At 41.0% G+C, this 14,531-nt stretch overlaps 1 protein-coding gene and 1 long non-coding RNA gene across 2 annotated transcripts in view; one reads left to right on the plus strand and one right to left on the minus strand.

Moving 5' to 3' along the window:
* Positions 1-14,531, plus strand: part of LOC146635249 (basement membrane-specific heparan sulfate proteoglycan core protein-like) — a 113,751-nt gene that overhangs the window by 18,678 nt on the left and 80,542 nt on the right. The window contains exons 3-4 of the mRNA XM_085350068.1: positions 1,208-1,564; positions 8,408-8,746. Of these exons, the coding sequence (XP_085206194.1) occupies positions 1,208-1,564; positions 8,408-8,746 (696 nt within the window). The remainder of the gene's footprint in view (positions 1-1,207; positions 1,565-8,407; positions 8,747-14,531) is intronic.
* On the minus strand, positions 3,545-6,326 carry LOC146635251 (uncharacterized). Its single transcript, XR_014905078.1, has 3 exons — positions 6,269-6,326; positions 4,855-4,930; positions 3,545-4,141 (listed from the first exon to the last, which is right to left on the minus strand). It is a non-coding gene; the product is annotated as an uncharacterized LOC146635251 (long non-coding RNA).

Consider the following 14,531-nt stretch of genomic DNA (forward strand, 5'->3'; position numbering starts at 1 on the left):
CGGCTGGCTTGACCGCGGCTCACAAATGACGGCTCACTTTACCGCGGTGTTGGCACGGGGTCGTGGGCCTGATGTATGAACTGGGATCATTGCATCATTTAGTCAGCCCCGTCACCTGCATCTATCTGACTCTGATTTCTCAGAGGGAGCAGTGTAGTAGATGAAGAGCTGATGGTGAAATCAGGAGCAAAAACTAACGAATGTTGGTTGAATTGAATGTTGGCCTGGTCAACACAAGTTCAATTCAATTTTATTTATATAGCGCGAAATCACAACAACAGTCACCTCAAGGTGCTTTATACTCTAAGGTAGACCCTACAACAATACATGTCCAGGAAGTTCATGTCGTGTTCACAAAGATGATGATTATGTGAACAGAGGTGGACCTACAACATGGCTTCATGTCTACAAACCCACAAAGTCTTACAGCAGTAAGGATGCACCCGTGTCATCCATGTGATCTGCGTGCTCAGAGCCTGGCTCTACAATCACCTGGACACAGAGAAACCTTGATGTAGATGTTTGATGAGCTAAAGTCCACAATATTAAGATTATGTGTATATTTTACTTTAACGATCCCTGTGGGGAAATTACTCTTTCTGCATTTGACCTGTTCACTCAGTGAAGCAGTGAGCAGCCACTGAGCAGGCGCCTGGGGAGCAGTGTGTAGGAACGGTACCTTGCTCAGACATACTTCAGGGTAGCCGTTCAGTGGACTTGAACCCCCGACTTTCTGATCATGGGGCGACCACTCTGACTGACAGCCTACACAGACATAAACTTATTATCATAATTTCGTTCTGTGGTCACCAGAAAAACAACCTGAAATAATAACCTGAAAAACATTGCATCTTTCTGAGCATAAGAACAAAAACAACAAATATGCAGCTGTTCAAAGGTGTTTGCAAAAATATTATTTGTCTTAAGTCCTTTCAAATTGTGTTTTTGTTTGATTTCTAACACTGGGAGCTAAACACAAGTTGTTCTGTTTGCACTGAGATATGTTTAGACTTTGTTCTTTATCAAGAATTTATCGCTTTGTTGTTCGTCTGAATTCTGTGATTCCTTAACAGATTTTAACAGGTCTATGGTCACGTTTGTGTGATTCAACCAGCATAAACCAGAGAGCAGTTGTGTCTGTTCCCCACTCCGATTGGCTGCTGTAGAAGTGACTGTTTCCTCTCTGCTCTGTTGTTACATCTTTCAGACCAGAAAACCATCACAGCTCAGTCTGGACAGAACGCCACGATGACATGTCGAGCTCCAAACAACAACTTCACACTTGTACAGTGGAGCAGAGCTGATCTGGAGCCAGAACATGTTGCTGTTTACAAGGGTGGACAGTTCCTTCCAGATCACCAGCATCCATCTTTTAAGAACCGGGTGGATCTGCAGGACAGACAGATGAAGGATGGAGACGTGTCTTTGATTCTGAAGAATGCAACAAGTGCTGATAGTGGAAAACACGAGTGTCGTGTGTTCAACAGAGGAACTGTGCGCAGGAAGAGAGCCCTGTCAAAGATTCCTCCCATCAGCATCATCTACCTGAGAGTTGATCCTCCAGGTGAGTGAGTAGAGTTGAGTGTGTGTGTGATCAGAGGTGAAGCTGCTTCCTGGTTGTTGATGTTTGTTTCTAAAGATGTTGTTGATGAGACTTTGTAGAAAGCAGCTGGTCTGAGTGATGTGATCAGAGTGCAGTAGATAATGTCTGACAGCAGTTTGAAGAGGAAATGGATTCTGTTCTGTTCTTCACTCATCACCTACCTGACACCTCACACCTGTTTCTCACCTGCAGGTCAGCCAGGAGGACGGAAGGAGGCTGGAGTCAATAAGCATTATGGGCTGATACCTTCTGGGTTGTTACTTCTTGTGCTCGTTGTTGTTCTTGTGAAGAAGTTGTTGACAGTGGCAGCTAAAGTGAAGAAGTTGCTGGTGCTGGTGGCTAGAGGGAGACAGTTGTTTAGGGAGTTGTTGGCGCTGGTGGCTAGAGGGAGCGAGTTGTTGACGGTGGTGGCTAAAGTGACGGAGTTGCTGGAGGTGGTGAATAGAGGGAGGGAGTTGCTTTGGGACTTGGTGGAGGTGGTGTTTGACCTTTTGGAGTTGGTGTTTTGATCTTCAGAAAGCTTAAACCACAGAAGCAGGGTTCATACCAGCTTCCATTAGAACTTGAGTCTGTTTTAAATGTTTCAGTTTTTTTCCAGCTGATCTGAGCTTTAATCATGAAACCTAAACGCCTATTAATTAATTTTAAGTTGTATACAAATTGTCCAAAGAAGAAGTTGTACCTTTAGCTCCTCATTGTCGTCCAGTCTGTGCTGAACTGCGCCCTCCGCTTAGCCTTGTCAGGGTCACGGGGGGTGCTGGAGCCTATCCCAGCTGTCTTAGGGCAAGAGACTGGGTACACTCTGGACAGGTCACCAGTCTGTCGCGGGTCTAACACAGAGACAGAAAACCACTCGCACTAAAACCAATTAACCTAACTCTGTGGAAAGAAGCCCGAGGACTCGGGAGAACCTGCAAACTCCACACAGAAAGACCCCGACCTGACGGTGTCATCAGAGCCTTCTTGCTATGAGACAACAGTGCGAACCATCATGCTCCACACGTCTTAACTCTGTTACAGCACACTGTTTTTAATATATTTATTTCTAAAGAAGATTTTAAGAGGGATGATTATTTATTTTGTTTGATTATTTATTTTGTAAAAGTGAATTTTTCATCAGAATCTTTCTGAATTGTTGACTCGGTTCAGTTTGTGGTTCTAATGTTTCTACTGTAAAGATAAAGTGCCTTTGATATGGCTGTTGTTGTTTCCTGAATAAAACTGAAGCTGGAATCAAAGTGATCCATGTTTTGTTTTTCATGTTTGTTTTTGTTTTTCTTGCAGTTTTCAGACAATTTTACAACAAATATTATTTTACCAATAAATATTAAGAATACATAATGACTCCTATAAACTGTGACAGAGTTCATAAACAAAAGAGCTGCTATAAATGTTGTAAAACACGATTATGTTTTAATTGGTTAACCTGGTCCTTTATGACTACAGAGAGAAAGAACAAAGGATTTACCAAGTGCACTGATGTGCAGACATGTAAACACTGAAACCTCATCCAGATGTTTCACACATCACATAAAACTGATTTGGATGTTTTCTTTTCCACTTAAGACCAGCTGTGAACAGCAGGTGTGAACAAGCCTGTAAAAAGTATTTACAGAAGACATTTTGTAAAGTTTAAATCTGTTAGTGTGACGTCTCCTCCATATCAGACACGAAACAGCTGCTGCACATTCACAAAGTGGAAACATTAAATTTTCAGCGGTGCGGAGTCAGTGTTGTTACACTTTAACGTCAGTAGGTGGCAGCACAGACCACATAATCTTGACCCAGCAGCAACTTAAAAACTTTCTCATTAAAGTTTTTTTTTTTGTTTTACTTTTAAAAACAAAATAACAAAACCCTTTCAAATAATGCCTAAACTATTGTCCACTTTCAGGTGACTTCACACTTGTTACCTGTCACACTGTGATATTTCTGGTGGTCACTTCTGGTGAAAACAAGCCTCCAGCCCTCACTGCTGACAGAGCAGCAATAAGCATCAATGCACTTATTACAGTCTCGTGAATTTCCACAGTGGTTGGTAAAATCTGCTCAGAGACACAAATGTTGTTCGTATCTGTGAGCAACATCCTGATTTCAAATCTGTGGGTCGGTGAATACAAGCACCAGCACTAACGAGCATGCGCAGTGAGTCTGTCATCGAGCTGTTTAATAGTCCAATTCTATTGGAGGGCACTAATATAAACACATGACACATCAAGATAATCTCACTCAAAGAAACGTCTAACACATTGTAGATGAAGGCTGTTTAATAATGGAGTAAAGGATCTCCATCGTATTACAAACCACACCTGTAGCTGTTAAAATAAGAGAAAAATATAAATTCATAATCTATGACTCCAAAGAATTCATGCTCCTTCATGAGGAGAACAAACAGAATATAAACCAGTGTGTTTACAGTGAATGTGTCAGGTCTGAGCTGCTGTGTGGACCAGTTAGAGAGCAGCAGCTGGATCCCAGTGGTTGGACTGGTGGACGACTTCAGTGAGGAGTCGATGACATTTGGCTCTGGTAGAAACTCTGCACACACAAACACACAGGAGGAGAATATAAGCACAAAGCAGAGCCTCTCTGTTCTCTTTATAAACAGCAAAGCATGAGGACATGTCAGTGAACGCATCACAGTTACAATAATGTAACTTATTGAACTTTGACACATTTTGTGCAGGTGTGTCAGATCACACAGCATCTGCAGACACACAATCTTGTTTTGATACATTTTAACTGCAGGATGAAAAATAAACTCATTAAATAACATCAAATTGCTCCATCTTAACAGGTTACTGGCACCAGAATATTTAGTGGAACTGGTGCTTGTGTCCCAGTCAGTGTGTACATCCTGAGATGCTGCAGCCACAAACCTGTTCACTGTTCCCAGCTCACACTTAAAGACGACTGAATGTTTGCTGTGAGGACTCCTCGATCCTGGGACGACCTGCCTGAAGAAATCTGGCTCGCCTCATCAGTGTCGTCTTTTAAATCCTTGTTAAAGACTAATATATAAACTTTAACTCATCTTATTCATCCAGCTGTTGGAAGTTATTCACCACATGACGCTTGAGTCTGTGTGGCTGTAGTTTGATTCATATTTTACTCTTTGCTCTTTCACTCATCGTCTCTGGGAAGCACTCGTAACGATGGTTTGAAAAGTGACACAAACTTAAAAGTAAAGGAAAAGTTTGATTGTGAGCAACAGATTTATGGTGTTTGTACTAAAAGAAGAGCAGCTGTACCTCTCAGCTCTGACTGTTTTTCCTTCTCTTTGACTGACGTCTTCAGTTCTCACTGCTGAGCCGACTGCAGCTGCATCTGCACAATAAAACACACACACAGGACGTCAGTGCACGATTGACTTTACCCAGAATCCTCTGCAGGAGAAAATGGAAGGTACTCATGTTTAGCTGGACAGAGAAAAGTTACAGGAAGTCGTGATGTCGCTCTGATGTTGTTCAGTTTGTCCTGTACAACATTTTTCTGAAGTCTCATATAAAGACGTCGCTTCTCTGTTTTCTTAACAAAGTGGATTTTCTACAACAGTTTCAATGATAAGAAACAAAATGAATGACATTAGTTATGGAGCCTTTGGTAACATATTCAGAGAACAAGATGGAAAAACAATCAGTTACAGGAGCAAACATCATGCTGGCTTGAACACATATTTGTTATTGAAGCTTCTCAGTATTTGAATCATGAAGATTTGTTAGTGTTTTTTTAATGAGTTCATCTTTTAAACCATTTTAGCCTCGATTGTCCTGTTAAACACTATTTAAACTTCTGTCTCTATAATGCAACAGAGTCAAGTTTAGCCTTTCTGCTAACTTCAGGCTAAAAACACTGATGACCTCCAACGCTGCCCCTCAGCCTCCTGGTAGAGGCTCCTATGGACCCAGCAGGGTGACAACAACACCCCATCAAAGGGACAAAGACACTGAGCAGCATGCAAAGACGCCCACTCACTATAAACATCATGTAAGAAATAAGAACTACAATGGGATCATTGATGGAGCTGGACTGTTGTCAGAGTGCAGCTTAGAGGAGATTCTGAGTTTAGCAAAACCTCCTCATGGCTTAAAAAGTCTAACAAGTGTTAAGATTTCCTGTGAATATTACTGTGAACACTGACACGCTCTCCTGTTTTCAGTGCAGCTCACTTTGTTATTGTTACTCATATAGAATTAAATAAAGTATTCCAATAAAAAGTGTAAATATAGACTTTAATTAGCCAGTTTGTTATGCTGCACCGAACAAACACACTACTCTCACATCTGGTGTGACGGGACACGAGCTCCAGCTCAACCTCTGACTTTACTGATGAACGAGTGAAAGTGAATTCCTTTGTTTAGTTTATTATTAGAATATGTTTGTTTGTTAGAATGTTTTAACGTTGTTGTTGTAGCAGTGCCGTCTGCTTCTTTGTTTTACATATGAACCTTTCACAATAAAGCTCAAGATCCTATTGAGACTTTTCAAAAAAAGTTACATTTCTTTATTGCAGGGATGGAAACTCCGGGTTAACTGAGTGAGTTGATAACGAGCTTCATATGACAGAATATCCTGATTACCAATGTTAGCGTCAACTAATCTGAATAACAGAAATATACCCTGGGTATAATAAACCCGCTCTGTAGTGCAGGAGATTCTACTTACAGAGCAGACACAGCACAGATGTTTCCAACATCGTCCTTCTCACTCATTTCAGCTTTTTTCATTTCTGTCTCTGACACCAAGTAAATCCTCAGTCCTCAGAGTGCATGGTTTACTATGGGTAAAAAATAGGGTTGGTATAAAAAAATTATTTTAAACATATATCACACTGTAGTGCCATTTTATATTCTTAAAAAGACTTTTGAATTAAACCCTGTTGCTTAAAAGATGCTACAGAAAAAACAGAAGACCAGAAAACATGAGTAGTGTATAAAACATCCACTGTGACCAATAACCTAAAATAGATGTAAATAAAAATTGCTTAAAGATAATCTGATTTTATTCTCCGTATGAGATTATCTACTGTTAGTAAACATTTCAACACTGAATAATTGTCAGATATGGGGGGGGGGGGGGGGGGGGGGGGTCAAGTTACAGCTGAAAAATATTTCAATATGGAGGAACAACCAAGTCAGGCGGGTGTAAAATGTAGGCAGCAGCAGCAGGTGGGAGGGTCAAAGGAGCGGAAAAACCACACCTTCAAGTAAAAGTAGCAAAGTAGCAAAATCTTTGACAGACTCAATAATCTGGTGTCACAGAGCAGCACTATGGATGCAGGACAATCTGTCTTGATCTGCGGGATCATCTTTGCCTTTCTTCGCTCATTTACGACCGCAGGTAAGATTGAACTGTTAGAATAAGTTTTTATAAAGTCAGCAGCCGTGTGTATTTATCAGTAATCGTGTCACTGTATTACCCTGCTTAATTAAGAAGCTGCTGGTCCGGCTGACGATCCACGGCGAGCTCGGTGGCTTAAAGACTTCATCCAAAGTGTTGTAGACTCTCTAAAAGAAATCGTGATGGATTTAATGCTGTTAATATGATGTCGGTTAGATCTGGTCAGCTACCCGCAGTGCAGACAGCACGTCCACCCGCAGAGACTCGCTGGCTACACTCCACTGTACAGTCGCCATATTTGCAGATTTCCTGTAGTCGTATCCAGGCCTCAAACACAAGCTCCTTATTCCTCTCCGTCTCCGCTCCATGTTCACTCCAAACAGCTTGTAGCTGCTTTGACAAACACACACAGCTGCTTTGTGACAGATTAAACACGAAAACAAACATTTTATCGTCGAATAATCCGGAGACGGAGGAAACTTCCCACCGCGCTGATCGACGTCCAGAAACAACCGCGACAAAACAAAAAGGTCCAAATCCAAAGTTAAGCCGAGTTTATCTCCAGGTACTCCTTCAACGTCGTCCGGCCACCACAGATGGACTTTCTGAGTTATATTACCGTCTTTATACCGATAATGTGCTGAAGCTCGCGTCAAACGACGAGAGCGGAGAGCTTCTCTGCGGAGGGATCAGGCTGCGTTCTAAGTCACGTGATACACCGACGCGCGATCTGGTTTTTGTGGGGTAGTTATTCATGAATAAATGTATTTGTTTACAATATTTACATACAGTTGTGTATGTGGTAACATCAGTATATTTATAGCATGTTAACAGTAAAATATGTGAGATTTGTCTGAACATTTGCACAGAGCTGTTGAACTGAATGCATTTATCCAGTTTTAACTTCAGCTCAACTGTAAAAACACCGATAAAACTTTAATTCTCTAATTATGTAATATCCGGTCAAACGGCATTAAAACAACAGAATATACAAACAGAACGTGGGTAAATATGTGTTTTTACCCACGTGGATTAAGCAAATCCACGAATAGAGAACAGCTGAATGGGATAAGCAGAAAAAAATGAATGGTTAAATGGATGGAAGGGAAAAAAATTCAGCTAACATAATTTTATTGATGCACATTGTTGAACATAAGAACATATTTATTACAGAGGATCTATTTGAATTCCAGACAGAATAAAAAAAACTGTAAATAACTCTTCAAAAGTGTGTTTGCAAAAAGCTGATGACTTTTTTGTGAAATACATGAAAAATCTAACATGAAGCTGTTTTGTTTACACTTTGTGTTTCACACTTTGATGTTAAAGCAGACTTTTAGGAGTTTGTTTACAGCCTGTTTTTACTCTGCTGTATTGTGACAGATTCTACCGGGTGTGATAGGTTCATAGTTCTCTGATACTTTGACCTTTAACCTCTCTGCTTTGTTTTGTTTCCTCTTTCAGACCAGAAAAACATCACAGCTGAGTCTGGACAGGACGTCACTCTGACGTGTCGAGCTCCAAGCACCAACAATGATCTTGCAGAGTGGAGCCGAGCTGACCTCGGAGATGAATATGTCTTTTTGTACCGGGATGGGCACATTGTTCCAGATCACCAGCATCACTCGTTTAAGAACCGTGTGGACCTGCAGGAGACACTGATGAAGGATGGAAACGTGTCTGTGATTCTGAACAATGTGACAACAGCTGATAATGGAACATACATGTGTTGCATCATTGTGGCAGGAACAACCTCATGTGAACCCATCTGCAACATCACACTGAGTGTTGTTGATCCTCCAGGTGAGTGAGTAGAGTTGAGTGTGTGTGTGATCAGAGGTGAAGCTGCTTCCTGCTTGTTGATGTTTGTTTCTAAAGATGTTGTTGATGAGACTTTGTAGATAGCAGCTGGTCTGAGTGATGCGATCAGAGTGCAGTAGATAATGTCTGACAGCAGTTTGAAGAGGAAATGGATTCTGTTCTGTTCTTCACTCATCACCTACCTGACAGCTGACACCTCACACCTGTTTCTCACCTGCAGGTCAGCCAGGAGGACACACAGAGGATGGAGGGAAGGAGGATGGAGGGAAGGAGGATGGAGGGAAGGACGCTGGACCTGCTGGACTGAAAGTTGGTCTGTCTGTTTGTGCTGTGCTTCTTGTTGCTGTTGCTAGTTGTGTGATCTACAGGAAACAAACAACAAAAGAGTCAGGATTGCCTGCAAACTGCCGTCTTGTTGAAATGCTTCAGACGTCTTCAGTGTCTTAAAAGCTGAACTGAGTCTCATCCTGCTGTTGTAGTTTTAGTTGTGTGTTGTCATTGAACATGTGGACAGATGAGAGACAGCAGTTTAAGCCCTAAAGAGAGTGGATGAATTTGAGGACAAATTCATCCACTCTCCTACCTTGGGGGAAGAAAAATCCACTAATAAGCATTTGGATTATTTCCAGAGAGAGAGAGAAATAATCCACCGGGCATTAAAACAGAGGGTGGAGAAGAAATTTTTTTAAAAAGATGTTTTAAAATCCAATATTACTGTTAGCTGGAGCGAAAGGAAGACACGAACAAAAATGTGCCTTAGAGGCCATCTACTCTAAGACAGGTTCTAAGATGTTCCTGTATGTTTCATCAGCCACTCCATTCTTCCCCTCCATGAATGTTCCAGCTTTCATCCCACTTTAGTTACTGTCCTTTCTTAAGAAGATCTGCATAAAGCATACATGAGATGTACTAGATTCAAGTACCAGCTACTGTTGGAAGGTATTTATATTAAAGGAGCGAGCACCTGGAGGATGTCCTGTTGCTGTTTATAAGGCAAGTTTGAAATCTGTACTCCTCAAATTCCACCAGCATGTTACGTTTCCTACTAAGGGGGACACTGGACCGTGTGCACAGTAACATCAATTGTTTATATTTGTCCTGTTTGCTCTTTATTCCTGCTACATTTATTTATACAATGCCAAATTACAACAAGAAATAAGAGGCTTCATTTTGCGGGTAAAGCTCACAGCAGCGTAGAAATCAAACATCTCTGGTAACAACTGTAGAGTTCGCAAAGACTGTTGCCATGCAGAAGGACCACAAGGAAAACAAATCTGGAAGTACCAAGTGGAGTTTGTATGTTCTCCCCGTGTTTGCGTGTGTTCTCCCCGGGAAGGAGGATGGAGTCAGTAGAGGACGTTATGGGCTGATAGCTTCTTTTTTGTTACTTCCTGTATTCATTGCTGCTCTTGTTGTTGTTGCAAAACTGCAAAGAAGAAAATTATCCAAGGATCTTCCTTCTGTTGAACCAGCTGCCAGCTGTTCTGAAACCATAGTGTCACCAAGATGATGCAAACAGCAGCCTCATACAACATTAAGTCTCACATGGACTGTTACTTATGTAGCCTCACACACTCTCACACTCAGATCAATGAATCAGGGCAACTCAGGCTTCTGTATCTGACACTCCAGAGGCCAGGAATCAAACCACCAACATTTCAATTTGCATAAAACCCACTCTACCTCCTCCATGGATCGAATTGCACAGAACTCTGGTGCGTCTTTACTGAATAATTTTTAACTGTGATTATTGAATGAATGACATTTTGAAATTTGTCTCCAAGAGCCAGGATAAGGATAAGACTCAAGAGGAGCTTCTATCCCCAAGCCATCCGTGCCCTAAACACACACACCCGCCCTCTCACATCATCTATAACTGACTGAGACAGGACTCTTCCAGACACTCTAAACCCAGGCACAATGTACATTCCAAATTCCTTTAATTTTAAATATGTTAATATTGTCTATCCTGTAAAACAGTCAGATGTCTATTCATATTAATGTACAGAATTCACCTGGTTGCTGCTACTACTGCACATTCACCCAATGTACATACTAATATATATATATAATGTTCTTCCTCTACCCCCCCCCCCCCCCCTCCATTTTTGCACATGTCGAGGAGCGTGTCAGGCTACATTTCACTGTGTGTTATACTTGTATGACTATGCATGTGACAAATAAAGAACCTTGAACTTGAAACTTGGTGCAACTCCTCAGTTTGTCTTGAATATAAAATGAAAGCAAAATGTTCTCGCCTTTTGTGAAGCTGTTTGTGCTTCAGACCTGAGCTTGTGTGTTCGTGTGTTCAGGTCTCCATATTCCTGAATATGTAAATTAAAGATCATTTTAAAGTAAAAGACCACTTTTGAGCCGTTTCTTTCTTGGCCCTAAGAATACTAAAGAACTGGGATTAACAAGAGTCACTGCAGGACTAAACTAAAGTTTAGTTTAGTTTAAGTTTTACTATAAGTCAGCATGACTGCAGCATTAGATCCAGATCAGATCTTTCCTGATTCTGATTGTGGGCAGGTTATTTCAATGAGTAGAGCTCTTAAGAAGGAATTGAAATCGCACCACAAACTGATGATTTGCCCGGTTCTTAAAAGATGCTGCTCATCCCAGTGTTGTAACAGGTCAGCCCTGCTCTGCTCCACTCTGAAACTGGGATGTGTTTATGTGAAGCTCAGCACATCAGAGTGATGTCCAGCTAGATTTGTTTCTAGAAGAGGAGACAATATAGAATATAGAGAAAGTAACGCGGCCTGCAGGACTGATCATCATGATGAGGTACAACAGAAACCACTGATTCCTGTTGAACCACAGGACGTAGAGCTCAATGCTGAAATTTAGCCCACTGTGGTGTTTGTGAGATTTGCATACGCATCCATTTTATTTTCATTTTCTTTTTATTTCTGGGTGAAAAAAAGAAAATATATATCAGGATACCTGACTCCATTGTTCCAGGGTTTGGTTCACGGGGCTAGCAGTCATAGCAAAGAAGCCAGACTCTGCCACCTTATCAGGGAGAGCACAGAGGTGTTCTCAAACCAGACAAGAGATAAAATCCCTCCAACAAGTCCCGAGTCTGCCCCAGGGCCTCCTCCTGGTAGGACAGGAGTTGTTTTGGACATTTAAAAGAGTATTTGAAAGTTCTATGAATGCTCAGTAGGAAAGCCTTCATCATTAGTCCCTCTGAATGACCGAGAGCTTCACCCCATCTCGGAAAAAGAATCAGCCCATAAAGAAACTAAGTGCCGTTGCTTGTATCATCCTTGGTCACTACCCAGAGCTCGTGACCATAGGTGAGGGAAAGGAGTACTCTTACTGAGCACTCATAGTCAGTTTGCTTATTCACCCACTCTCACACACACATTTGAAAGCATCATCCCATACCTGACTGCCTTGCTTTGCATTTTACACACTCACACTCCAATAGATGCATCAGGGGAAGCTTAGAGTTCAGTTTGTTGCTCAAGGATTCATCACTATGCAGACCTATGAGTAGGGAATTAAACTGCTGACGTTGTTGTTGTTGTTATTATTATTATTATTATTATTATTATACATGATTATGGGCCAAAAGGGGCCTCAGATGTGTGTGTGTGTGTAGTGTCATATTGCATCTTTACTTGCTATTTAATGTAAGTTTTGTCATTTAATTGCAGAATGTCAAAATGTAATTTAAACAGCACATTTAAAACAGCAACTCTTGGCCAAAGTGCTGTACATTTCAAATAATTAAAACAGTTTAAAATGTTTGAAGACATGTAAAAATGTAAGAAGAGAAGCATAAAATGAGAACATCTGAGTAAGAAATAAGACAAAAGTAGTAAGAACTTATTCTGATTTAAAAACTTAGGAATAGAATTTGGTTTTCAAACATATTTTGATCATGTTGGGCAGGTCCTGATGTGGAGCAGTCACAAGTGTCTCATTTCTTACCGAGATTTTCTCGGGGGCGTCCCTGTTAAACAGCACATCAAACAGAGGACTTCACTTCTATCATGATCAGTTTGTGGTTTGACGGTGTCACATACTGACTAGAATATTTTCTATCACAAATACCACAAATGTTGTATTTGTTAAGAAAGCACTGAGTCATTTGTTCTCCGAGAGTTTGTGGTTTATCGGCAAACCACAGAGTTCTTCACATCAGCCTCTGTGTCTCAGTTAGACAGACAGTACTTGGTTGTAGCTGAAGAACCAAATCTGTGGATGGAGACTAAATATTTCTCTCTCTTAAACTGATTTTAACAAAGTTTATTGTTATTTCTACATTTTTTATTAGATTTATATTAAACAAAATGAAGTCTGTGTTGTGGACAAACAGCTGTATCCACATTAACTCTCACCTCTGTCTCAGAATGACTCACAGTGAAATGAGAGTCAAATCTCCATCTGAGGTTATATATATATTCTGAATGAATGAAAATTAATAAAAGATCAATGTTATGCCTCTGAATATGACAAGCATTTATAAAAAGGCTTCATGCTATTTATTTTTTCCACCCTTCTCCTCGTGTCCCACCACATACGATGAGGTGAGGAAGAGACAGGAGTCAAAATGAGACGTCCTTGCTTCAAATCTCATGTTAAAGTGATGTCAGTGAAATGATGTTTTACCAACTGCATCACAAACAGTTTTGTTAAGGCTCCACTAAACTTACATGTTCATGATCTCAGAGATATCAGTGTTCATGATCTTTTTTTAATATTTAGATTATATTAGATTCACGGCAGTGATTTTGGAGTTTGTTTTCACTTCTAACCTCGTATCTACAGTTTTGGTCCTCCTGTGACATTTAAGGTCAGATGAAAACCATCTGTGTTGGACAAACTGACGCTCCTCTGCTGCCACCTACTGGCTGTTATCTTTTAATAATGAGCGATGTCAGTGATGTGCAGCACATACACTATGTTGTGGATAGGCGTAGGGTCACGTGGTGTCAGTAATAGTGATTGCTATATCACCTGTTCACGGCCCGAGGGAATTTGTGAATGAGTGGGTGATGGGGGAAGTCGACTTTTGCTGACCGCTCAAGCTTGGAATGTTTTTGATCACTGTTTTTCTACGGACTTTAAGGATTTGATAACAAATAAAGGAGTTTTAACCTGGAACTTTGACTTACGTTTTAAACAGCGGGCGCGTCAACATTATTCCCCTATTCAGCTGCTCGGCGACTCAAAGGCTTGACAGTCGCCAATATTTGTCAGCAAAAATGTGCGACGGCAATGGACCGTCCCGCAATCAGCGCTGAATAAACGCCGACGCGAGCCCACACACCGCCACCACTACACCCGTAAAAGCGGCTAGTCTGGCAGATAAGGAGAAGACGACGGTGGTATGTAAACTGTGTTTTTGTGCTGCGTGTTGTTTGTTTGAACGCAGTTTGGATTCTGACCATACGAAGATGTTTTTGTGACACGCCCACCGCTACGTTTGCTGTTGGATTTGGTGTGTGTGTGTGCTGTGGCTCTGCAGGCGTTCAACTGAGTTTGAAGGAATTGCTGTTGCCTTTGTTTTGGATTTTGGCATGCTGCTTATGTTGAATGCTTAAAATGAGTGGATCACAGGCTGCATCTGTTGTTGGAAAAACTGAAAAGGATAAAAGAATAACTTCCCTCACTGAGAAAGCTCTTGCAAACAAAATCGAAACCATCCAAACAGATCGGAAAAGGCATGTAAACAAAATGAAAAGTGTTATTATGTCTCTTAAAGAGCTAATGAAAGATGATAAAAATCATTCACAAGTCAAAAAACAGT

The sequence above is a fragment of the Diplotaxodon limnothrissa genome, linkage group LG3, assembly GCF_057381915.1.
Source record: "Diplotaxodon limnothrissa isolate DT_005_m linkage group LG3, D_limnothrissa_male_GT1.1, whole genome shotgun sequence".
Taxonomy (NCBI): Eukaryota; Metazoa; Chordata; class Actinopteri; order Cichliformes; family Cichlidae; genus Diplotaxodon; species Diplotaxodon limnothrissa.